Source organism: Tetrao urogallus (genome assembly GCF_951394365.1).
Source record: "Tetrao urogallus genome assembly, chromosome: 5".
Lineage (NCBI taxonomy): Eukaryota > Metazoa > Chordata > Aves > Galliformes > Phasianidae > Tetrao > Tetrao urogallus.
Genome location: NC_136818.1, coordinates 29,106,797 through 29,132,383, shown reverse-complemented (window position 1 = coordinate 29,132,383; position 25,587 = coordinate 29,106,797). Strand labels below are relative to the sequence as shown.

At 37.5% G+C, this 25,587-nt stretch overlaps 1 protein-coding gene across 1 annotated transcript in view; it reads right to left on the bottom strand.

Annotated features, from left to right (window-relative positions):
* The window catches only part of TPR (translocated promoter region, nuclear basket protein), a gene marked incomplete at both ends in the record, with an annotated part of 43,635 nt that extends 18,945 nt beyond the window's left edge, over positions 1 to 24,690 (bottom strand). The window contains 33 exons of the mRNA XM_079535191.1: positions 538 to 736; positions 899 to 1,045; positions 1,375 to 1,585; positions 1,925 to 2,055; positions 2,896 to 3,027; positions 3,706 to 3,843; positions 4,226 to 4,373; positions 4,808 to 4,992; positions 5,076 to 5,279; positions 6,091 to 6,207; positions 6,892 to 7,044; positions 8,389 to 8,555; positions 9,052 to 9,220; positions 9,358 to 9,498; positions 10,203 to 10,337; positions 10,762 to 10,924; positions 11,272 to 11,420; positions 11,535 to 11,674; positions 12,036 to 12,199; positions 13,550 to 13,776; positions 14,304 to 14,411; positions 14,960 to 15,157; positions 15,977 to 16,068; positions 16,846 to 16,986; positions 17,478 to 17,565; positions 18,673 to 18,753; positions 18,863 to 18,955; positions 19,682 to 19,846; positions 20,437 to 20,540; positions 20,938 to 21,034; positions 22,433 to 22,506; positions 22,832 to 22,936; positions 24,540 to 24,690. Coding sequence (XP_079391317.1) covers positions 538 to 736; positions 899 to 1,045; positions 1,375 to 1,585; positions 1,925 to 2,055; positions 2,896 to 3,027; positions 3,706 to 3,843; positions 4,226 to 4,373; positions 4,808 to 4,992; positions 5,076 to 5,279; positions 6,091 to 6,207; positions 6,892 to 7,044; positions 8,389 to 8,555; positions 9,052 to 9,220; positions 9,358 to 9,498; positions 10,203 to 10,337; positions 10,762 to 10,924; positions 11,272 to 11,420; positions 11,535 to 11,674; positions 12,036 to 12,199; positions 13,550 to 13,776; positions 14,304 to 14,411; positions 14,960 to 15,157; positions 15,977 to 16,068; positions 16,846 to 16,986; positions 17,478 to 17,565; positions 18,673 to 18,753; positions 18,863 to 18,955; positions 19,682 to 19,846; positions 20,437 to 20,540; positions 20,938 to 21,034; positions 22,433 to 22,506; positions 22,832 to 22,936; positions 24,540 to 24,690 — 4,717 coding nt within the window. The remainder of the gene's footprint in view (positions 1 to 537; positions 737 to 898; positions 1,046 to 1,374; positions 1,586 to 1,924; positions 2,056 to 2,895; positions 3,028 to 3,705; positions 3,844 to 4,225; positions 4,374 to 4,807; positions 4,993 to 5,075; positions 5,280 to 6,090; positions 6,208 to 6,891; positions 7,045 to 8,388; positions 8,556 to 9,051; positions 9,221 to 9,357; positions 9,499 to 10,202; positions 10,338 to 10,761; positions 10,925 to 11,271; positions 11,421 to 11,534; positions 11,675 to 12,035; positions 12,200 to 13,549; positions 13,777 to 14,303; positions 14,412 to 14,959; positions 15,158 to 15,976; positions 16,069 to 16,845; positions 16,987 to 17,477; positions 17,566 to 18,672; positions 18,754 to 18,862; positions 18,956 to 19,681; positions 19,847 to 20,436; positions 20,541 to 20,937; positions 21,035 to 22,432; positions 22,507 to 22,831; positions 22,937 to 24,539) is intronic.
* Between the last annotated feature and the right edge of the window lie 897 nt (positions 24,691 to 25,587).

Genomic DNA, 25,587 nt, shown 5'->3' with positions numbered 1-25,587 from the left:
TGACTGAATAATTTTGAAATCCTAAATATGTTAAGCTTTAGGAGTTCTTCAAGACAATTTTAACTTCTGCATATCATTCATTTAATTGCAATTAAATAAAAAATTGAATATAAAAATATATCCAATAAATAAATAAGCAGTCGTAGGAGGACAAGATATTTTCAGCAAGTACTTGCACCATCATTCCTCTCAATATCTATTTAAAATAGAAGAAGTGGCATATTTTGCACCCTTACATTCTGAGGAGGCAAGGGGAGAATTACTGAAGTCTTTAGGAGAGTCAATCTGCTGTAATCAACAAGACCATAAAAAAATTGGTTGGCCAAAATTAGACAAAATTTTGATTCCCCAGATGTACAGTAGTTATGTACCTGCACCATCTCCTTAAGGAAGTAAATTTTCTCAATCTTAGAACAATTTTAAGACATCTAATGTAGAAAATACCATTAAGAATACTGTCTGAATACTTCCCCAGAGGAATACTCAAAAACCCAAACAGAAAACATCTTAAGAAGAGGAAAAAAAAATTAATAATACCAGCTAATTGCGCAATTTTCTGCTTGGCTGCGAGAAAGGTTTTCCTAGTTTTCTCTTCCTTCTCAGAGATTTGTTGCCTAAGCTGCTCCTCCTGCGTAGTCTTCTCTTGCAGATCTTGACGAAAACGAGCAAGCTCTGACTGTAGCTGTGATACCTGATCCTGAAGATTTCTAGCTTCAGTTTCCTTTTCTGTTATGGTCTATAGAAAGATTGGCCACAATGAGCTATTTCAGAAAACTATGTTTCTGTGTGTACGCACATCTATGTGCAAATGCACACAGACCACCACCATCATGGTCTTCACAGTTATTTATTTGAGACTCCAGGAAAATTCCTCTGAAATTGCTTGCTCTGTTCTTACCTTTTGTAAATTTTCAACCTGATTCTCCAAAGTCTTTGTCTTCACTTCAGATTGACTGAGAGAGTCTTTCAGTTCTTGCACTTCCTGGACAGAAACTTGCTCTTCTTGTTGCTCTACTAAAGACTGAGTTGCTGCTTCGGCAACCATCTGAAATATGTCAAGTGGTATCAGGCTGAATGATGCTGTCCAGTTAGAACACATTCACTTTCACAAGTTGCAGTTGCATGCAAAGCAAAAATTTTAAAAGTTCTGGGTAGAACACAGGCATTCTAATGAACTCCAGTGTTGTGTTAACAACATAGCAAGATATTAAATGATATAAAACTCATTTTCTGAGTTAGCATAACTATGTAATTTTCTCCTTTTCCCTTTGCAAATAAGTGCTCATGTCACAGCAAACGGAATGTATAATCCAGCTAATGACCTTTACATGAAAACACACAACTGAATTTCTTCGCAAACAAAATCATATCTACCTTATCATGCTGTGCTTTCAGCTCCTCATACTGAGTCTTGTATCTGCGCCCAATTTTCTTGACCTGTGTTATAGTTTTCACTTTTTCCTGTATATCAGCCACCTTAACATCTAGTTCTTTCTGCAAAGTTTCCTTCTCTGTTCTTATTTTGGCTACTTCATCCTTCAAGTTCTGAAGAAGATTCTGGCTTGTAGTCAAGGATGCATTAGTTCTAAATAGCAAGAAAGAAAAAGGAGATGCAAGTGAGAAGTCTGAAATAATATTATACTGCAATATCACTCATTTATGCAATACTGTAGGCACCATCCACAGTAAATCGTATTCTCTAGGATTTTACAGTACAAATGTTTAATGCTTTTTAGAGCTTCTTTAGCTATGAGACATCTTCCAAAACAATTCTTATTTTATTTTTATGTTATCAGGCTACATCAATAACACCAAAAGTTTAATAGTTACATGGAAATAGTGAAAAAGTTACATTTCCATATGCAATTTTATTATAAACATTAAGCTTTGCATCAAATGTTTTACTGATTGACTTTTACAATACCTGGCTATTTCAGCTTTAAGCCTGCCTGTTTCTTCACTCATTTGTTGTATACGCTTGGTATTTGCCTCTTTTTCTGAAAGTAGCTTCCGATATTCTTCAAGATCTGTGTCCTTCTGCTGACTCAACAAATGCTGAAAGGTTGACAAAACAGTCTGCGTTTTCACAAGATGATTAAACAGACACATTCAGGCTATCTTTTTAAACAGAGTTACTGTTTTGTGAGCTCTGCAGAGAAGGACCTGGATGTCCTGGTTGATAACAGGCTGGTGATGAGACAGCAGTGTGCTCTCACAGTCAAGAAGGCTACCCCTCTCCCTCTACTTTGTCCTGGTGAAGCTACATCTGGAGGACTGCAACCAGTTCCAGACTTCAAAACTAAGGGTTTGAAACAGACAAGGAACTTCTAGAGAGTCAAGTGGTGGGTCACAGAGACGAGGAGAGGCTTGGAATATCGCCCATACAAGTAAAGGCTGAGAGATCTCAGACTGCCAACCTGGAGAATGGATCACTATTTAAAAATACCTAAAACGTGGGAGTCAAGTAGATGAAGCCACGCACTTTTAAGCGGTGCACAGCAACAGAACAAGGGGCAATGGGCACAAACTGGAACATAAGAAGAGTCCTCCCAGAGAGGTTGTGGAGACTCCTTCTCTGGAGACATTAAAGACCTTCCTGGATGGTTTCCTGTAAAACCTACTGCAGCAAACCTGCTTTTGCTGGGGCAGCTGGACTCGATGATCCCTTCCAAACCCTATGATTCTGTCATTCTGTGTTTTGATTTAGTCTGCCAATGAATTAGAACAGCCTACCTATAAAACATTGCTTATGCAGATTTAAATTTAAATACATTCCCTTTTTTTCTGTCACTTAAATTACATAGTTTTGTGTGGGTTTTTTGTTTTAAAAAATGTTTTGGAACTTTTTCCCTCTCCTTTCTCTTCCAAAACGCTTCTTAAAATGTACTTTCCCACCTGTGTTCGGGTTTTCCAGCGTTTGACATCTTCTTCCAAAAGCTTTTTCTCTGCCTGCAACATTCCACTCTTCTCACTCAGTTCAGCATTAGACTCCTGTAGAGGTAGAATGTCTGCCTCAAGCTTGCGTACCTGAAAATCACAGTTGGAGATTAAACTGAATGAGACTCAAGAAAATGGAATATAGTAGGCTTTGTTTAATGACTATAAGAAAGACAGAGACAGCAAAAAGACTGTAGAAAAAAAACAAAACATCCCCAAGAAAGTTATGTTAAAGCTTTTTTCCCCAACTCTGCCTCTCAGTAGCCAACTGGAGGCAGGAAAAGTAACAGAAAGCAAGAGTAGGCTATGATCCTACAGGAAAAACAACTATAGTTATAGCTTCACAATCTCAAAACCATTACTTTGTCCTTAGCTGTAAGAAATGAATTACTGTGTATTAGAAGTCAAGCAAAACTACACTGGATTCTATTAAAGCAATGCGTAGGTAGAACTGGGAAGAGATATCTATACATTTTGTTTTTACATTCTCAATAAAATTGTGGCCTACTTTACATGTATTTTTGTGCCATTATCTGCTGATAATATCCTTGTTACAACATCAGTGATAAATGCTGATTTTCAGTAAAGAAAACTGAACTTGTGACTCTGCAATATTCTAAGAGCAGTGTCACCTTAAATCCAAAATGGAACATCTCCTCATACGAGTTTGATATAAAAGAATACTCACAATTTAAATAATTAACAGTATATCCAGATGTTAACTCACCAAGTTGAATGCCTGCAAACATACGCGAGACCAGTACTAACCTTTGCTTGCATTTGCTGCAGCTCCTGTTCTAGCCTCTCTTTCTCTTCTCGTAGCATCTTGTTGGTTTCTATAAGTACATTCATGGTTTCTGTCTTCTTCATTAATTCTTCATGTTGTGCAATGGTTTTTGCTGTTACCTTTTAAAAATATTTAACTCATTTGTTTTGCTTGTACACACATCCATACTGACTGAGACTAGGCATAATGCTAACTTATGTAACTACTGTGGAAATTCATTATCTCACACAGACATTCAAAACAAGTAAATATCACTGAAGAAAAAAAGAGTTTGGGAAAAAGCAGATAAAGGATCTTTATTTTCCCCATTTACGTGCTTTTGGTATTGCCAGTGCTTTACAGGATCCAGGACAAGACTCTCCATTTGGCTAGATACCAACCTCAATACAGAAGGTTCTGATTCTTCCAAAATTCTTGAGCACAAGCAGCAATGAGAGAAAGCAGAACACAGAGAGCAACCCTCTACTTCCTGACATCATAAACATTAATATTGAACCATACCTGCACCTTCTCTCTCTCTGCATTGAGACTGTCTTGTACTTCCTGGAGTTCTCTTTCCAGATGCTCCACTCTCTGACGAAAACGCAAACTTTCCACCTGGGCCACCTCAAATCTAGTTTCTGCAATCTCCTTTTCTCGACGTATAAATCTGCGCAAGACAAACAAGGCATCATGTCAATGAAAACATGAAGCAAGGCATTTTAAATAGAAGCATCCTCTATCTAAAGAAGTAAGAGTATAGAAATTGATCCATAAAGATGAAAATTTGAGACAAAAACGATAGAAAAATTTAGATTTACAAAAAAAAAAAAAAAAAAAAAAAAGAAAATCTCTATGAAACTTTCCTGCCAGTCACATATTGTAAAATCTACCTTAGCTTCCTGTCAAAACTGACTTTGCTGTTTTTCTAGGAGTAGAAAGAAATTCTCTTTAGTATTTACTGATATAGGACAATCATCTCCTACCTACTAAAAACATATTTAAGTTCTATACATTGTCTCTCAAATATGAAGTAAGACTGAACTATTTATTTGGGAAATTGAATTAAAACCACCAACAGAAGGAACTCAGAGCTGAATTTACCTAAGAATTTCTAAAATTTGTTCCTGAGATTTCCCTTCCTCATTGAGAGAAACATTTAATGCAGCTGGCATAGCTTCTTTCATAGAGGTCACCATCTTGTCACTCAGACTTTCCAGTTGCTCATGTAATAATCGATTTTGTTTTTCCAAATCTTCACAGCGGGATGCAAGTGTTGAAGCTTCATCCTACAACAAAATTATTCAGTAATTTAAAGTTCATGTAGACTAGCAACTGATAACACCTACTGCAACCTTAAAAACAATCATACCTTCATCATTCTTTCTCTCTCTTCCCAGGAGGCTTTGCATTCTAGCAACGTAGACTCAGCTTTCTGTGCAGCTTCCTCAAGCTGCTGCTTTACTGCTGTATTCTTGGCAACTTGTTCTTTAATAGCCTGTAATGCCTCAACATCAGCAGCATGAAGCATTAATTCCCGTTCATATTTATTCTGAGCTTCAGAAGCCATTTTTGCCTGAAGAAAACAATTACAGATTCTGTTACCTTTTATGTTGTGCTTGATACTACCTGGAGATTCTCAAATGCTGGACAAAATTAGTGAATGCTGATCAAAAACAAAACCACTGACCAAAACCTTTCATCATTCTTAAGTGTAGAAGATATTGATACTTTTAGAAATTATTGAAATTAATTGAAGAAATTATTCTTTTTAAAAAGTTAGAATGTGTAATCATTTCTTTTGAGAGGGTCGGTGGAAGAAACACTTTTTGTAGATAATCTACAGTCAATGCTCTTGCTGTAGATTCTGCACAGATGAGACATGGAAGTTTTTATAAAAACATCTGCCAATTATTTCTGCATGTGAATGGGAAAGATATATAGTACACGAGGGTAAAAAGCTAAGGACAGCCTGTGGTTGTAACATTAGGTAAAAAAAAAAAAAAAAAAAAAAAGGAAGACTGTCTAATAAATTTTGGGGCTGGATTAAACAACAGCTAACCTTATCACATGCTGCTAATATATTTTTTTACATAATGAAGCAAACCTTGGAATTCATTGCTTTTTTTAATGACAAAAACTGTGCTTGCAGCATCACTTTATCTCAAAGTCAGTTTAATTTACAAACGTTTGATAATGTAAAACAGTGATGCAATAAGAAGGCAGATTCATAAAACAGATAAAATGCTCTTACAGTTGTTTTCATTTTCTCTAATACGATTGGCAGGATAACCTTGAAAAATGCCCTGAGTTCAAGAGAAAAACAATGAAAAACTAACATTAATTTTACTACCTTTGGCTAAAACAGGCAAATACAACAAACATACTTGTTCCTGACAGTCACGTCTGGCTTGCTGTTCATTACTTAGAGCTGTGCTGGCTCTCTGGAGGGCCTCCTGAACTTCTGATTGCAAAGCTGACAGGCTCTTCTTTAGTTCTGATAGCTACAGTGATGAATGAGGGAAGAAAAAAAAAATAAAAAAAAATCAAACACAAACAAAAAATCAAATAAAAATTTAAAGACTAACTGACAAAGTATTTAACTAAGTATTGAATGCAGCTTTGACTGTAGGCAGTTGTGAATAAATTAAAGCTGAAGCATAATTATTCTATAACAGTTAAAACATAAAAAGAAACACTCCCTCATCTTTGTCTTACAAACATTCAAAGTTCTTTCTCAGGTAAAAAATAATACTGTTCTTTCAGAGTCTGGTTTCAGTGCAGCACTAACTGCATTCATGATGTTTCTTTCCAGCCCAGTTAGAGCCCAAATAAGATACAAATAGAGACAAAGGTTACTCTAGTTTTAGGATACATGCATCCTACAGGTACTGCTTTGGTTCATGTTCCAAAACAGATTACACAAAACCTTTCTCAAAGGCTTGCTCACATTTTACTGTAACTAGTGCTTAGAGTTCAAGAGGATGGTAGTCCATTTAAAGCTGTCACTATCCCAATGAAGTGATAAACTTCATGTCTGGAAACCTCTCAGATTTAGTTAGACTTCAGTATATCCTAGGAGATTTAGTTTTGGGCACTACTACAATGCACTGCTCCTACAGAAGGAGGGAATCAAGTAAAAACTCATTCTTGAGGACAATGCAAGAGAGGTGGTATTTGATATGTACCTGTTGTTCCATACTCTCCACTGCTTTACGCTTTTCCTCTTGAAGTTCCTGCTTTTCTTTTTCTGACTCCATCAACTTCTTTTCCAGCTGCGCTTGATACTCTGAAGACTCCTTCAGACGAGCTTCAACTGTTGCACGAACTTCTTCTGTCACCTTTCATCAAAGCTCATAATTAGATATAGATACGTTTGTTTTTTGTTTTTTTTTTCTTTAAATATGGCACTTTGATTTTAGTAATATTTAGTAATAGTCAGAGAAGGCATTCTCAACATCTCATTTAGTACATCACTGAAGATGCTGAAACTAAAAAATAGCACTGAAAAAATTTTATTTTTTCAAAACTACAATACATAGAATCATAGAATATCTTGGATTGGAAGAGACCATAGAGATCATCTTGTTCCAACCCTCTTCTTCAGGCAAGGTTGCCTTCCGCTAGGATCAGATTGCTCAGGGCCCCGATTCAACCTGGGCTTAAATGCCCTCAGGGATGGGGCATCCATAATTTCTCTGGGCAACCTTTTCCAGTGCCTCACCACTCTCTGAGTAAAGAATTTCTGCCTAATGTCTAACCTAAATTTCCTTTGTCTTAGTTTAAAAGCCATCCCCCCCCTTTTTCCTATCACTAGGACATGTAAAAAGCTGGTCTCCCTCCTGCTTAACAGATCCCTTTAAGTATTGAAAGCACACAATAAAGTCTTCTCAGAACCTTCTCTTCTCCAAGCTAGAAGTACACCTAAGATACAGTTTAGATGACTACATTCAGCCATGCATCAACATTTTTTTTATTTTTATTTTTTTTAAAACACACTAAACCTGGAACTCTCATAAGGCAAATCAAGCCACAATTAAGATTAAGTTTTACAGTAACAGAAGACAGATCACAGATCAGAAGAGAACTGGATACTAGAAAAACACACCATCTTATGAAGCTGTAACTTCACTAGAAAATGAGTGTCCTACTTCCCCGATCTTATTTTGAAATGCTGAACATCTTGCAAGAAGATCACCTCGTTCACCACTAAAATGGTCAAGCATTTCACAGAAGGGAGAGTTGTTATAAAGCTCTTCCCGTGAACACATCATGAATGTTCTTCAGAATCACTGAAGATTATTATTTAGCTAAAGAAGGTATGGATTTAACTGCTTTGACTGAGAGATAATATTTTTAGAACAATGATCACAGTGTTATAGGAAGAATTTTTGGAAGAATTTCCTCTTTTGAAGGAAGTACAAAGCTAAGTCAAATTTACAATTCAACATTTTAAAAATATGTTGCAAGACACATTTAATATTTCCTTCATTATAAGTATTTTTAATCAAGTTGTGTAAAGTCTGATCTAACTACATTATTTTACAGTGCTAAAACTAAACTACCCTCAGGTGCTTTCTAATTCCTCCCATAAACCTACAGAACACAGTACAAACAAAAAGTAAAATCTTCCATTATATTTCTCGTTTTGCTTTAATAAAGAGTGTTAGATGCTAACTACTTACTTGTTTTTCCTTATTAAGAGATTCCTCTAGACTAAGAACCATGGCTCTGTACTGGTCCACATTGCTAGAACTAGTCTTGAGTCTTTCTCTTAGGTCATTGACTTGTTCATCAGCTTGTCTTAGTCGACTTACAAGATCATCCACATCTTCACTTGTACCAGGCTGACCTATAACATCAGGAGATATTCATTAACTGTGGAAGTCTACTTCAGCTTTTTAGACAGCTGCTCCATTTAAAAACTGACATTTTTTGAGGATAACTGGGAGAAAAATTAGAAGAAAATAAAATCACCCTCATAAAGCATCCCTAAAGAAAGTTGTTATTTATAAACAAAAGAATGGCTTACAACAAACTGCTGATTCACAAAAAATTGGCTACTTAAAAACAGATATTTTAAAGATGTAAAAGCCCTGAAATAAAAATAAAAGCGATTCTTCGTTTAGTTTGGTTTTACTTTTTTCCATTTTTAAAATCTGCTGGACATGGATTTTACTTTAAAAACTCATCCTGGTTATCTTTCACTCAAATTTGTGGTTGCAAAAATGAGGTGATTTATTATTTACTATATTGCCTCCTTAATTCTAAATTGTAATGAATCTTACCATTCTGCACATAATAGTGTTTAAAATAAAGAGAAATTCAATGTAGGAAAATATCTTTACCTTTCCCTGGAGCCCTCTGTGATGATTGAGATGCTAGCTGAGCCTCTGTATTATTAAGCTGTTGTTTCAACACTGTAGTTTCTTTCTGGGCATTCTTCAAAAGCTCCTTCGTGTGAACGTGACGGTTTGTCTCAGTCTCTAGCTGCCTCTTAAGATCCAGGATGTGAACCTAACACACAGCAGGAAGTTCCAATATACCTGAGCTCCTAAATTTCACATCTGAAAATCCACTGCAAGCTGGCAGAAGCCATTCATTCAACTCTTGCTTTATTTTCACTAAGGCAAGTTTAGCATAGTTATATTTACCTCCTGATTTTTGGTAAGAGCATGTCTTTGTTCCACCTCGTTTTCCAGTTTCTTCTTTAGCTGAGATATCTCACGCTCCAGCTTTTCTACCTGATTATTGAGTCTTTGTTTTGTTTCCGTCTCAGACCTCTCCAGTATTCCCTGATAAAAGAACATAATGCAGTATGCTTACAACATATTTCAATAATTTTCTTCTGAATTACTGCAGCACTTCATAATGGTTTATTGTCATAACACTTCTAACCACACTAATTACTAAATGGAACAATAATTATACATGAAACAGCAGTTAAGACTTAGACTTAGTTTTGAAATATTCTTTAATAATATGGATACAACAAGTATTATTAGGAGAAAACCCATTACTCAAGTGGTCTAATACGGGGATCAAAAAAATAAAAAGCCTTCTACAAAAGTTGAATATGACAAAATGCGCAACCTTACATATTTATGCTACAAAAGTAAGTTTACCTTAAAAACTGAAAACAGTCTATTCCCCTATTGTTTTAAGGCATATTTTATTAAGGCAAGCATTGGTAAATTTTACTATTATAAAAATACACAACTTTTTTTTCCTTTTTCTTTGTTTCACATTTTGTCTCCACCTTAAAGCAAAAACCCTGTTCATCATTTCAAAATTCTCTATTATCTAGACAGGCAAAATCTTAAATGCAAGACAGGAATTAAAAAGATCTTAAAGAAGTTGCTCAAATAACTTATGTTTAGTGTCAACTTGTAACAAACAAACAATCCTCTTTCAGACCCTATTCTATGACTCAGGAAGTCAATTTCAATTGACATTTACCGAAGACTGACAGATATTTACCATGAGTAACATTCCATACCTGAATAGTTCGCAAATTAGTAAGTAGCAAGTTCTGTCCTCTTTGTTCAACCAGTAGAGACTCACGTTGCTGAGTCAAACGCACATCTGACATTTTCAAGATATCTTTCTCCTTTTTTAGATTTTCTGCTCTCACCTTTAAGATAGCAAACAATACAAATTTTGTTATCTGTCCCAAATCTGGTCTTTATTTTTTACTTCAGATAGTACTAGCATGGTCATTTAATACTACTGCAGCAAGCTTTTGATTTAAAACTACAGGGTATAAATCAAGGCCAAGAACAGTAATAACATAACTGCTTCACTTATCACGTTGTATTTACTATGTAAATACGGGTACTGAAACACCTTGGATATCTTATTCCATCTTTACTCAGTACTTGAGATATTTTCTGTGAAGTTGCAAACAAACACCACTGGATTCAAAAACACACAAGTATACATACTACGAATACAGTAGTTGACATTTAAAACTATCACACATCCAGTTCTAACAACTTTTAAGAAAAATTCTAGCACTAACTTGGGATACGTGAAGCCTCATCCATTGTAGTACTCACCTCTGCCACTGCCAGTTTTTCATTAGCTCCTCTCAGGTCTTGAGTCATAGTGTTAATGATCTGTTCTTGCTTCTGAGTTGTTGCTGTGAGTTTCTGGGTTCTTTCATGTAGAGACGTTATTTCTCGACGATAGCCTTCAACATTATCTTGCAGCATTTCATAACTTCACAGAGAACAACATAGCAAAGAACGTTTGCCATCATACTTTTTTTTTCTTTTTTTTTTTTAAATTTAAACATAAGATGTGTAAGTACACAGACATATATTTCATGTTGATATGCACTGGTTTTCAGATAGCCTCATATATGCTGTACTTAACTACGGGGTATATTCTCAATCCCACCCTTATGATATTGTGTTTTTTTTTTTTTTTTTTTTTTTTTTTAAACAAAATCGATAATGCTGATACTTAACTGGTAACTCTTCCCAAGCAACCTATATCAAGCAGTCCATGTGATTCTTCTGATAAGAGCACATACATAAAATAACACAATTAAATTGGCAGCGTACCGTTTGGAGGCAAACTCCAGCTGTGTGGATATCTTTGCATTTTGTGACCTCAATTCTGTGACTTGCTCCTGAAGCTTTTCATTTTGTTCATTCAGCAACTTGTCATTCTCTGCTTTTTCTTTTTTATAGTTCTCAAAAACTTCCTGCAACTGCATCAAAGAATAGACATCAATGTGCTTAGAAAAGTGAAAAAAAAAAAAAAAAAACCAACACCACAATAACAGCTTTGTGCAGTGTTTTCTGAAAAAAAAAAAAAAAAATACCTGCTTAAGTGCAGCCTTAGCCTCTGCAGTTTCCACCGACTCACTCATTGACGCTGGAGCTGGAGTCGACATGGCTTGAGGTATACTTGAGCGCTTTGGAGTAGATGTAAGAGAAATCTCTTCTGGCAAGATACCAGATGCTAGAAAAAAATAAATTTTAAAGGTGACAACTGAATGAAGGCTTTGCAAAGCAGAAAATCATATAACCTAAGAACAATACTATGTTGCTAGGAAAGTTGTGTTTTCCTAAGCAAGTGACTGACTGCCCATTCTTTACACCTACAGTAAGCTACTACATCACATATGTACTCACCACTACAGGCGAGTCATTACATGGAAGTTATTACACTACAGAAATAGAATCATGTGTCCAAATGCAATTCATGGATCTTCAATTAACTAAGCGTAAAAGTGGAATAGGAAATTAACAGAAATTACTAGTCTCATTTTAGCATCACCCCTGGAAGCTTGTAACAATTGGCACAGAAGCACAGAACTGACCTTGCAAAGGAATGACAGCTCCCGTGGTCTGTGCCAACAATATGCGAAACATGTCACGCTGACGAACGATAGACTCAACGAGCTGCAACTGATGATGACGTGACTCACGCAGTTTTTCCAGCTCATTGAGAGCTTCATCAAGTTGACTTTGAAGCTCAGAAATTCTGAAACCAAGACCAGTTGTTTTTAGTAATATAACAACAAGGCTTACCAAGGTTACACACTTCTCAGATTTTGTGACAAGTCTTCCAGAGTACACGTTACCTTTGAAAGCTAAGCATCACTGAGATGTTTCAGAAAACATATGTGAAAAATGGCATAAGGTCTTGATTTTTGTAGATGACTGAAAGAAAGTAGGCGTCCCCTTTCATGAAAGGCAGAATAGAGGTAATTCTGTTCACGTGAGTAACTTTGAACAGCAGCATTAACAGAAAATCATGCTGAGACTGTTTAATATAGAATCACATTATTTATGAGCTTTATAGCCCATATGCTTTTCTTTTTTCCTCAGCACAAATGAAAACTTAATCTTTTTTGAATAACATCTATGTGTGGAATTGCATTTAGTGGAGGACTGACAATCATTTTTCTTGAATGTCACAAGTTTAAAAGATTTTCACACAGACTACTCCTATTTTATGATAGGCTGTCATTTCACTGTGTATTCTCAGACCTGTGTATCTATGAAAAAAAATGTTTAGGAAGAATGTTTGAAGAAAAATTATTTTCATTAGTCAAATAAACAATGCTGAAGGGGGAATGATGAGACATAAAGCGATACAGCAATATGGCATCTGCTTAATAACAATTGCCCTTATATATTACTGTCCTGGTTTCAGCTGAGACAGTATAGATTTCTCCTTCACTATGCCTGGTACAATGCTGTATTTTGGCTTCACGAGAAAAACAATGTTGATAACACACCAATGTTTCAGTTGTTGCTGAGCAGTGCTGCACAAAGCCAAGGACATTCTGCTTTTCAGCTATTTCCCCAACCCCCCACAGGTGGGGCAGTGAGAACATGAGGAGCTGGGAGGGGACAGAACCTGGACAGCTGCCCTAACCTGGCCAAAGGGGTATTCCATCCCATATGGCATAGTGCAAAAAAAAAAAAAAACAAGAACTGGAAAACAGTGAGGAGTTGGCAAGGGGGGGCAGTAACTGCTTGTGCATCACTTGTTCTGTGTGTTTGCGTGTGTGATTATTGTAACTATTAATCTTTTACCCACTTCCTTTTCTGTCTTAGTAAATAGTTGTTAATCTCAACTCTTAAGTTCCACTTTTTTTTTCCTCCCCTTTCAGTTCTCTCCCTCATCCCACTGGGAGCGGGGATGAGCAAAGAGCTGTGTGGTGCTGAGCTCCCTCTCTCAGGTTAAACCACAATTACGGAGTTGCTCATGAGCATATATTAACTTACATACACATAATCAGTAAGAACAAAAAAGTGAACAGTTTGCAGGTAATTCCGTTACTACACAGTATAAACATTTCAATAGAAAGAACAAATTATTTACTTGGATGATGTTGTTTCTTGCTCCTCTTTTTCTCTAGCCTCTCCCAGCTCCCTAAGAGCCACCAGGAGACGCTGATTCTGCTGCTGAAGTTCTTCAATGTTTCTGTAAGACACCAGATGTTGAGATATTACTTCGGAAGAGCTACTGATGTCAGCAGAGCTCACTTCTTCGTCACGAATCACATGATTGCCTCTAGCTTCTTCAAGTTCCATTAACAGCACACGAATCTGAAAGAGAACAATCTAGCATAAGACTCGCACATAGTATTAAAAGTTCATTCAGAAAAAAAAAAAAACAGTATTACAAAATAATTTCAAGTATTTTCTTTTTCCTACAACACATGAACTGTTACAATAAACACATCCTTGTGAGGTAAATGCATTATTAAAAAGACAGATTGGCAGAATGAAAACCACATCAAAATCAGAAGTAGGTATTTCTGGTGTTCAATTCCTGAAACCTACCACTGGGCTTTCCAATAAAACAAAAAACAAATTATACTTTAGTTTTCCAGACAGATGTTGAACAGTATTACTCTAAAGATGCCTCTCCTCTATTCATAAACTTAATCCAGTTCTGTAAGCAGAAATGTAAATATCATATTATCTCAGGGAAATGCTATTAATAATTCTTGTGACAGCCCAAGAATGAGCATAGCTGAACACAGTTTTCAAGTAGATTTAGAAAAACAGCACTATATTAATAAACAAACTGTAAGCAGCACATTTTAAAACTACAGCAGCATTTGTTCTACCTGCTGTGAGAGGTCTTTCACTTGTATTTCCAGTCTCTGGTTTTCTCTTTCAAGCACAGAGGTCTGCTTATTGGCTTTATCAGCATCCTCCTGCAATCTCTGGATTTCCTGCAGTTAAAAAAAATACGTAGTAATTCATTCAAGAAATTTCTTTTTTTTTTTTTTTGAAAGAGAGAAATATGATGTCAATTACTGAGGTATGCACTGTGAATTAAATATGCATAACAGCTCTCAATTTTTACTAATCTTGCTTACTTCAAGACTAACCAGCAGCTTTACTTTTTCAATTACAATCAAGCTTTATTTCCTCAAGTTAAAAGGTTAAACCTCACGTACTTAGAAATCAGAAGCCACGACGTATAATGCTTCATTAGAGTGTGCATTAATAGAAACACTGAAGTCTATATTCTTTTTCCACCACAAAAATCACATCTAAAGGCTAACTTCAAAGTAATAAAAATGTTGTTTCTGTAAAACACAATGTAATTCTGTAAAAGCTCGATAATTCTCAAGATGAAGTTCAATGGGCATTTCCCCCACAGGAACAGGTGAACAAAAGACCCTATTTATACATATTTTAGCAGTCTTTGGAATTAAAGACATCAAAATCTTCTTTTTTTTCATATTTTTTGTGCTTCTTTTCCTTTTATACTAACCTTCATAGCTTGCTCAAGCTTTGCAGATAGACTAGCAACAGCTTTTTGGGAACGCTCAAATTCCTCACGCTGACGTTTCAGAATTGGTGCTTTGGCTTCAACCTCCTGTACTATTTCATCCAAATATTTATTGATTCTCTTATTCTCCAGCTTTTCCAAAAGCAACTGATCCTGAGTTTCTACATATGCATTGTAGAGCTGCAACACAAGATTTTTATCTATTTATTTTTACAGACAAATCTGGCCAGATGTACCAAAGAACCACTGGTAATTACACAATTGGTATCTTAGAGCACTGTAGGTTTATACAGTGGTAACCAAATTAATTCAAAGGAACCAGACTGACTTAAAAAGAAAAAAAAGTTCTTATAACTCACACCATGGCAGAGCAGTTCAGAAATGCAAACTGTTACAGTGCAACTGTATGCAATTAAAGAATTCCACGTAGAAGTGACAAACCTTAAGAAAACTTAAGATAATAGAAATATAAAATGTAGTATCACAATAGAAAATAGCAAGCACGGAATATAATTTTATGGCTGAACAGAATGACCAAAACAAAAAGAACACATTTCCATAGACAGATGGAAAAAAATCTACACGTTCATGTATCATTACATTCATTTTTTCCTTCAAGTATAAGCCAACCCCACAGCAGAAAAAATACCTAAATTATGCAAATATGTATCAACAAAGAAAACGTCCTGTCAAAAATACAGAAAATAAGCTGTGGGCATATACACAAAAAATCCAGGAATACAAAAAAAAAAAAAAATAGACACAAAACCAAAACTTCTGTATGTTTTAATATATTAAGTTGAATCTAAAATGCATATTGCATAAACATGTCAATATTATAGCTAGTCAAGCCTGCCTGAAACACAACATTTTATTTACTTTAGTTGGGAATTATACCAGTTCTCAGCCAGTGAATGAAAATCTACACTCCTCCATTACTAGTATCTCTCTGCTGGCTTTTCAAGGGCCTTGAAACTTGGCAAATTTCTTCTCACTTACCTCCGTTAATTTCATTCCAGGTTTTACTACTTTAGCGACTGCTGCAGCAGTGGGAGACATGGCTGCCAGTTCCTCCTCAGACAATATGGCTCCTGAACACATAATACCATCAATTAGCCAAAAAAAAAAAAAAGGAGCAATAATACCATTATAAATATTCTTTATTAAAAATAAAGAATGTTCTCATATACCTTTGTACTTTACAACTAGTGTATTCTAAATAATTATATTTTAAGTTCTTAAAGTTACTGGTGGAAATGTTTTCTCTAGGTATACTTTGCAAGTGATTGATATTATATTTAATATTCTTTATTGCACATCATCAGGCCCTTCAACCAGTTTAATTTGAAATTATTAACAGCTTTTGCAGAGGACTTGTTGACATTCCTTACAGAGATAACAAATGTACTTGATGCCTCTGTTCCCTCTTGGACTGTTCTCTTGCCTCCACAAACTTCCTACAGGTATTGAATAAATAGGCTCTTCTTTCCAAAAACAAACAAACAAAACAACAAAAAACTAGAGCAATTATGAGCAAGATTTAGCAGTAAATAGAAATTTAAGGACAGATTTCTTTGTTAGAAGTCTACCATTCTTGCTATAGTCACCATAAAACCATTAACAGTAGGATGGATTCAGCATTAGAGAAATTTTCCTCTACTTTTTATATGAAAAGATATATCAGATTAACAGAAGAACTTGAAAAAAAAAATGTATTTCTCTAGTGGGGAAAAACACCTACCTACATACACATTACATATGAATTATTGCATTCCCTATATACATGCAGCATTACTAATTTCATGGAAAACTGGTAAGGATAAAATGTCTGAGGCTCTACGCATTTTAGTTCCTAATGTCACTCCTACCTTTACGTTTTGTTGCTGACAGTAGATCGTTAGCATTCTCCAGTTCCTTTTCCAGCTTACTTATCTTCTCTCTCAATTCTTTTTCCATTACAGCTTTTGCCTCTTCCAACTCAGCCAAATGCTCTTGGGTTGCTTTATTAGCTAAAATTGACAGGCAATTTTCATTTTTTTTCCCCCCCCACTTAGAACAATCTAAGTTGGCATACGAACTTTAAACTCCACTTTACAGAGCTTGCAGAAGCTCATGCTTATAAGAATACCCAGTATAATGACAGAAACAAGAACCGCTGCCTATCACCTTCGCATAGAAGAGAGATAAAATGAGAACTGCCCTTTTATCAATGAAATCCAAACCAAGAAATAAAATGGAAAAGAAAAGCTGCAAAATTAGGTCCTCTCCTCAACATTCAAAATAAAATTTCATGTGTATCTGAGGATTCCCTCGTACACACAGACCTCCAAGGAAATTAAAATAGACACATAAAATGTTTGTTACAAAGTGTAGCATTTCCTCCATCCCCAAATCCTAAGGATCATCCCTTCATAAATGCTCAACTTAGTTATAAAGCTTGTCAACTTAGTTATAAAGAGGTTGTTAGGTTCTGTTCCTTCACTTCTCATTCAAAGCTTACCTTCACCTGCTTCCTTTAGAAGCTTGTGCAGCTCTTCTACCGCACCTGTCAGTTCATTGCTCTTTGCCTCTGAGTCATCAGCAGCACTCTAAATAAAAGCATTTCGTGTAACTTTTTACTATGTAGTAAGAGCAACTATCTTCATAATAAAGTTCAAACAGACCAAAATTATAGAGATTTTGAGTAAAATAGTAGGAGATTCACCTAAGCTGGACAACTCTGTTTCCACATGGATTAAGTCTCAATTGATGCAAGCCACCTACCTGAAAGTAAGACGCATCAGACACCAATATGCTACGACAAAGCTAACTAATGTTGGCATGCCCTTTAGCTACTTTATAGGTGGTACTAGCTTTTTATTTATTGAAGAAAAGGAACAGTTCTAAGAAATTTTGAGTATTCAAATTTGATCTCCTTAAGAATTTGAGATTCAAAGTATTATATACACAGTTTGTGTTTCTTTGTTTTCAGTTAAAGATTTCAGAAGTACAAGACTGTACAATGCTTCGGCAGGGGTAACATCATCTATGATCTGACCAGACAAAATACTCATGCAGAAATTAAACATTCTATTGCACTTAATGCTAGGTATGTAACTATCAATGCATGAAAACTCACAAAACAGGATTACTTAATCCGTGAAATCAGCAGATAAACGGAGGACCAGTCAGCTGGCTCTTTCAGCTGTCTTAACACACTACAGAATATTTTTCACTCTGAGCTGACAAAACAACCAACACAAATTCCTGCTTAGATGGCTGCTTATTTGACACTGTGTAACATCCAGCTGCCTGAACCACATCACTGGTATTTGTGCTGTTCGTTGCAGTAAACTTCAAATAGCCAAACCTAAAACACCTCCATAGTCAACCTCTACGTAAGAAGCTTTAACTGTCAATACAACATCATAAAACACAACTCATATGATACAATATGAAGCACTAAATCAGTAAGCATAAAATTACTGTTTTAAGCAGTTTTGATTAAACTGCCATGTGATGCAAACAACTTAAGATTACAAATGTTACCTAAAACAGGACATTTTACAATATTTTGTAATGTAAGATAGCCTTTCTCAAATCCACCACTTCATGGGGGGAGAAAACCAACCAGCCAACCAGTGTGCAATGTTCTTAAACCTAAAACTCAGCCTCAAGTAATGCTAACTACATGTACTGCTGACTTACCAGCTTACCTTATACAAATTAGATAATTTGATGTGGGCATTCAGTTCATTGTGGAATCTTTCCTCCATACCAGCTTGTTGTTCTTTTGCCTAGTAAAGAAGAGCCAGGGTGTGGAGCAATTCACCATTAATTTCACACATTTTTTATTTTGTAGAATCAACTGTAATGCTGTTATACATGCACTTCAAGCTGCCCTACCTCCTTCAGTTTATTCAAAAGGTCTTCCACATGTTTCTGAAGATTTTCATTAGACTGTTTTAAGCTGTTTACCTGTTCTTCCATCCGGGAAACCTGTCAAACAGTAAATGAGAGTATCATGTATAGATTTGTCATTATATCATACAAATTAGTAATTTATTTTAGAAAATACCATCTGTCTTTCACTTAAAATCAAACAAAGATACCAGAAAGAGCATTAGTTTACATTTCTAATGGGCTCTCATACATTCAGCTAAATGAAATAGTGACAATCCTCAAACCGCTCATGTAACTTCATGAGCCTCAGAGGAGAAAAACAGTACAGAAAACCTGACCAACTGACACAGTTCAAACTACTTAAGTACCCAAACAGAAACTCAGTAAAGCTGAACATTTTCAAAAAATATGATTTTGCCATGTATTTTGATTCCAGGAAAACAAACAAACAAAACAACACATCATTCCTTGCTCTCCCTCCCACCAAAAGTTAAAGCAGATTCTTCTGCTTCTTACACAATTGAGAATTATATTCCCATGCATTTTAATAGCATGATATTGTTATATCCTTTTGTTATCAGTGATGCCAAAATCTCTAGCTTACCATTAAAATCTCTGACTCTGATTTTCAACACTCATATATTCCCTATATATTCCTTATAATTCACAAGTTAAACGAAAAACCTCTTTACTGCTGGCAGAAATTACACTTCTTTTTCTTATAATAGTTATTGAAGTATTTGTTTTCGTTTAATTCAGCTAATCAGGAAGTATAATTTGGAAAAAAGAAAAGAAAGGCGAAAGCACTCAATTTAAAAATACCTCCTCTTTCTTGTTCTCCAGATTACATTTAAGTTCTAAGATTTCACTGCCTTTCTCCCTGGCAGTATGTAGAAGTTCATCTGTTTTGGCTTTCAACTCAGAGTTCAGCCAAGTGTTTTGACTCTGCAGCAGTTCTTTTTCTTGCTCCAACCTCTTCTCACGGTACTAAAAAGAGAAATGAAAACACAATTGTACTGGTTCCATAGAAAGTAAAGAAGTTAACAAAGCACTACAGAGTAGATGTAACAATGATTTATGGTAACCATAAATGAGGTTGTTGTATTGGCAATACTGACTTACAGGTCTCAGACTACTAAGAACCTCCTGACACACATTCCTCAACATTTATCGTAGTTTGGAACATTTAACTACATATTATCCTAATCAAAGCAATACATTAAGACATCAAAATTTTCCTCCTCTTCTCCTTTTACCAAACAATTGGTTCTCTCCTTTTTACCTGCTTTTGTGGATATGGAATCACTACTTTTCATTGACAAAAGCAGCTACCACTGCCACGGCTGAAGCTTGGGCATGTTTATTTAACTTAATGTCTTTCCTTGTCTTCTATAAACACACTTGTCACCTCCAGCCGCAACCATCAGTTTTATAACAAAGTCATTAGTCATAAGTAGCAGGAATAGCCTTGACCTACTTTTAACGTCAACAATGACAAAATGACCACATCACTTGTAAACAACCACTCACTGGTAGTTTTAGCCTTAACACGCATTATGCACAGAAAAACCACTAACCTTCACAGTAACATCTGATGTTTGAAGTTCATCCAACTTCAGCTGCAGTTTCACTTTTTCTGTGTTTGCTTCTGTAAGCTTTTCATTTAAGCGTTTAACATCCTCTGTGGAAAGCAAAACCAATATTTGAAAAATGCTAATTGCAGAATTAACTGTAGAACTATCAGTTTTCATTACTGCCCAAATTCAAATAAGTTCTAAAGAATGAGGACAAATGACATATAAAGTATATAATTGTATACTGTAAAATGATATATTGTTTGATTTTTTTGTAAATGTAAAATCATATCATGTACATTTGTTATCAGACTGTTGCGAGACATTTTGTTTTTTCCAATTACCATAAAACTTTCTGCTTTGCTTCCTTTTGTCTAGTTTTCCAATCCATTTTCTGGAACTGCCTATACTAACTGGATATTCCATACTTGTAAAATTGTTCAGGTAAGTCTTCTACTTAGAATATTTATGTGAACCAATTTGTTAATATATTCTTGGTTATACCATTCAAATGCTCAACTTCCTGAGATCGTCTTTCACTTGTTCGAACCAAATCTCTCTTCTCAGCTTCCAGTTCTTCTTTTTCTCTACCTAAATGGCTCTGAAAAGATTAAAAAAAAGTAATAAAGAAATGTGATCAGCTTTCTATGAGAGATTAGTCACTATTTACATTTATAATCACAGAGAAGTGTGTTAAATGCTATCCCCTCCAATGTTAGTGAATGAAAACTGGGATAAGAGGCTTCTATGATGGACAACTGAATCAGTCTAAACTACATAACATGAAACTATGGCTGAGTCCAATGTTTCTGTCACACTGGGAACAAGTCAAACAACTGCAAGTTAACGCACATTTTTCTTCTAGTGCATAATAAATAACAGGTTTCAATTTTTATTTTTTTTCTCATAAATCATTCTGCTATTCATGTCCAACAGGACTTATGTCCTTAAACACAAAATGTCTAATATCAGACAGTAAAGCAGAGAAAGAAGCATCACACAACTTCCAACAGCAGCATAGGTAGAGTCCATGCCTTTGCCTTTTAACTGGGATATAGAGATCCAGACTGCCACAGGATTATAGCTGTATGCAAACAAAGACTAGAATGGAAACTTTTGTACATAAAGCAGATGAAATCAACAAAAGGGCCAGTAGAAATACAAAAGAAACAACAAAAAGAACTGTCTAGAAGAATATGTAATTATAACGTGCTTTGCAGGACAGCTTTGTTAGCTACGGAGTTCATTGAAACAGTTTTATTTCGTTAAACAAAAGATAACAGAGTAATCAAGGAATGAACACACATAAAAGAAAAAAATGGAACACGAACTGAATACCCTTCCATGATTTACAAGCCAAAGCATTGCCGTTGTCTTCTAAGGAAGCACTATGAACTACTTCAGCAAAGCTGAAGTACAGCCCTGCATGGAAACATCAGATAGCTCTTTCATGCTTGAAGAATTAGTATAACAATATTTTATCTTCCCGCTCCACAAATTAGTGTTCTGCTGGATCAGTCATCCAATGTCACTCATCCTGCAATTCCTTATGACTTATGAGCATAATGCAAGGAAAACTGTACCAGAGTAGGGGAAAGGATGGAGGAAAAACAGATCTCTAATTTGCAGCTCAGTGTTTGATAAGGAGTAATATAAAACACACCCTTGATTTCTGAGGTTCACTTTAAAGTCACTTTGGAACACTTTGGTAGGTTTCAGATGGAGTAAGAATATACTCAAATTCAAATAAAAGGATCTACTCTGGCTTATGCTCGCCTGTAACTCAGGTTGCTAGAACATTAACTTCTTAAAAAAAAAAAAAAAAGAAAAAAAAAAGACATGCAGTTATTTTGCTCACACGTCCACAAAGACATGTAAATATGTTTATCGATACACGTACTGGTCCTGAACCAAATTTCAAGTTGGACTGTATGTGTTCTTTGCAGGATCAGACAGGTAAACTCAACTCTTTGTTTACTGTGTCTAGTTCTTCCAGTACCTGAATGGCTGCATTACGATCCTGAGCAGCTTCGAGCTCTTTATTTTTCTCATTCAGCAACTTCAGCTGTTCATCTATTAGATAAAAACAAACAGTTGTGAGGCATCTGTAACAAAAATCCAGTAAATGGGATGGGGAGACAGTACTGTGACAAACTAAAACCATCATGGGACCAGAGGCATTTATAGTGAAGAACAAAATGTAAATGACTCTAAAGCTATTACAGTTTTTTTCCCATTAAAATGGAAAATTTCACTAAAAGCAAAGTCTCTATTTGCAGAAATAATAAATGTATTTTATGAATTTTAACTCCTAGTGAAAACTTAAGACATTTCAATACAATACTGGACTAAAGAGTGACAACTTTGCCCAGTCTTATGAACAAGCAATAATACTCACGAAGTTTTTTAAGCTCCTCACGGAGAGTTTGACATTCTTGTGTCTCATTTACAAGCCTCTCCTGACTTTGAGCCAGACGCTTTTCTACTTCAAAGTACTGTTGTTCTGCAAAGTTAATAACATTACCTGAGTTCTACTTCAAATGCACTTTTCTTCTTTCTTCTCCTTACGGAGGATGCATACTATCGAACACTAGTTTAAAACGGTATTTAATCATAAAATATTTTAAAAATAATAACACTATTGTAGATTTTGAAAGAAAATATCCTTTTGAAGCCAAAAGTTGAACTTTCATATTGAATTAACGTTGTTTTAAACTCTTCATTAATATGGGAAAGGGATATGCTTGCAAAACCAATCAACAAATAAACTCTACTTAACTGTTACACTTGAACATTTTTGATTTAGCTAGAGTGTTACAGCAGCACAACCATACAGCCTTGGCTCACCCATGTCACCTTAAAATTTCTTGCATGTGTAGACTAATTCTACATATATAGAATAAAAGACATGTATTGTGAGATTTGGAAAACGTTCAATGATTCTTAAAACTAACTCTATGCAGGTCTACGCTGCACTTCCCAGCGTACTCAAAAAATAATTAGGCAGACATTTTGATTTATCATCTGAAACAGTGTGTTACAGCACTTAACTACACGATACGTTGTAAAACCAGCGTTTGTGTTGTTATCAGGCACTGTGGACTTCTGGGGAAGCACTGAATGATTTTTGCATATTTTATGCTTCAGAGCATATTTTATAGCTCCAAGTAATACTGCCCTCCAGTTATGTGAGAGAAGCATGGACATGAAAGAGAGTAACGCGCTACAGCATGTAGTTACCTCAACTTAACTCACAGTATTTATTCACGTACTTCCATAAGACTTCTACCATGAAAAACACAGAGGCTGATGGGGAGGCAGCAGGTCGCAGCCCCCAACAAATTGACCCACTTTCCCAGCACTGCCCGGTGCTCTCACTGCTCCCCTCTGTTTGAACTTCTGCTCCAGCTCTCTACAACCATCCAGTCTTCTGTGACCAAGTAATCTCCAAATCAATAGAAAGATTTAGTTTCTATATGGTGTGTTTTATCCACATATGTTATGATTTCCAACAGAGAATCAAGAAGGAAAACTATTCGAGGGTTGAGCGAACAAACAATTATTGCTCCTCCACGGCAAAGATCAAAGCAGACCCAGGGCTCGTTACAAGCCTGACAAAGAGCTGTTCCTTAGGTCCATTCTGAAAGCAGTTTTAAAGCGGTTTGTAGCTTCACAGAAAAGCGACAGGGCGTCGTTCCCTCGCAGCACGCACTCCCTGCAGCAGGAGACCCCGGTAGGGCCCGGCTGAGACCCGCGGGCCAGGGACCCAGGAACCGCGCAGGCCGCGGCAGACACCGAGCGCTACATCCTCCTGTCCCGACATTCCCGTCAGAGGGCACCTCGCCGCCGCCACCCCTCACCCTCTGCCCCGGCCCAGGCCCCGGCTGAGGGAACAACGGCCCCACCGGGCAGCAGGACGAGCCATTCTGCCCAGCCACTGCCGGGCAGCGCCTCGCCCCGGCCCCTCACGGCGCCCCGGCCCCTCACGGCGCCCCGGCCCCTCACGGCGCCCCGGCCCCTCACGGCGCCCCGGCCCCTCACGGCGCCCCGGCCCCTCACGGCGCCCCGGCCCCACTGCCGCTCGCCCTCCTTGCCCTTAGACTCACCGCTGTCCACCTTGAAGCGCTCATGCCTGGCTCGCAGCCCATCGATCTCGCTCTGCTGATCTGCCAGAAAACGCTCCAGCTTCCCCTGCACTGGCTTGGACAGCTTGGCGAGCTCGGCCCGCTCCAGGACCTGCTGCAGCACGGCCGCCATCTTGGGCGCAGTGCAGGGCGCCACCGCTCGCGACGCGCACAGGGCGCAGGCGCAGCGCTCCCGACCGCGCGGCCGACGGGCCGGGCCCCACGGAACCATGGGAAGCGTAGTTTTCCGCGGGGCGGGCCTAGCGCTGACCGGTACTTGCGCTTCCGGTAGAGCAGCTTATCCCACCACGTTGGGTGAGGTGACGGCTGCTGCCGGACGAGTGAGAGTGGCTGCTGTGGCGCTAGGAGGCTCGGGCACGTTGCGGGGAGATCTGCCGTGCAGTCGCTCCCTTTCCCGAAGCATTCTGGGCAGTACGGATAAGTTGCTGAAGCCTCGGCCACACAAAACATGGCGGCGGGCTGTCCCGCCGCGCGCTTTTATTCCGCTCTCGAGCGTCATCGAAATGCGGCGCTGAGGCGAAGCTGAGGTGTCGGCGGCTGCCGTGCGGCCGGTGTTGGCTGCGCACCACAGGCCGGGGGACCGGCGGCGGCCCGAGGCGCTGAGGTACAGCAGCAGAGCATCGAGCGGCGCAGAGGCGGTACGGAGCCGGCTGAAGCGAGGCGGGTGCCGGCGGTGGCGAGGTGAGGGGACGGCGGCCGTCCTCGTTGTGGTGTTGAGCTCCAGCTGTGCCGCGGGCTGATAATTAAGCGGTGCAACTGGGCACCAAAGCAAGTTCCTCTCGAAGGGCTCTGAACGCAGGAGGAATGGCGTGTCGTGAGCTTGGGCGCAGCGCGGTGCGGCAGAAGGTCGTTGCTCGAAAGTGTGGTTTTCCTAATGCTTACTTGCTTGACTTGTGTCATTTCAGCGATGGGCACTTAAAGTGGGTATTGTAAAGTAGTCTTTCAAGTAAGGCTAGCGTGTACTTTTTTTCTAGCCTGCGGAGTTCTATTTTTTTCGTTGAAAAACAGT